General features: G+C 44.5%; 1 protein-coding gene across 1 annotated transcript; it reads right to left on the minus strand.

The window, feature by feature from the left end:
- Window positions 1-209: 209 nt before the first annotated feature.
- On the minus strand, window positions 210-349 carry SARC_18137 (hypothetical protein; the record flags this gene model as incomplete). Its single annotated transcript, XM_014287780.1, has 1 exon — window positions 210-349. A coding segment is annotated over one exon (140 nt), but the record flags the coding sequence as incomplete, so codon positions are not given.
- Between the last annotated feature and the right edge of the window lie 264 nt (window positions 350-613).

The raw sequence follows: 613 nt of genomic DNA on the forward strand, positions 1-613 counted from the left end.
CGCACGTTGTGTACAACTATACTGACATAGACAATTTACTATACAACCCATATGTAGAGTACGAGATCTTTCTCGTCACCTCTCGCAATGTTTTCTCAACAAACGCGTTCGCCAGTTGCTATCACGAGATATTGTAGTATACCTACACCGTAGACACATGCATAAGTGCAGACTACGCTCAAATATACCGAGTGGAATAAGTACGACATAAACATACTTTGTGGCAGGCACGTGGACCGGGTCCACCATCGCGTGCGGTGTCTCTAGACAGAAGAGTCCACTTGTTGGTGTCCTCGGAGTACACCCAAAAGTCACTGTAGTCTACCTGCCCATTGAAGCCACCCATCATGTAAACTCTGCGTAGGGTTTAAGGAATTAAGGGTTTTTGGGTTTGTGGGTTTGTGGGTTTGAGGCTTAGGGCGTTGGTATTGGTGTTGGTGTATATATACTCTACCAAAATAGCACAAACCTATAAACAGGGATGCATTGACAGGTAAGCGGATATACTATTTATAGACGTAGCACGTTGTGATTCACACAGTGACCTATATGGATATAGAATCCGTAGGCTTGGCTAGGTAAGCAGAACGTACCAGTTGTCGAGATGCATGTT

The sequence above is a fragment of the Sphaeroforma arctica genome (assembly GCF_001186125.1).
Source record: "Sphaeroforma arctica JP610 unplaced genomic scaffold supercont1.14005, whole genome shotgun sequence".
Lineage (NCBI taxonomy): Eukaryota > Ichthyosporea > Ichthyophonida > Sphaeroforma > Sphaeroforma arctica.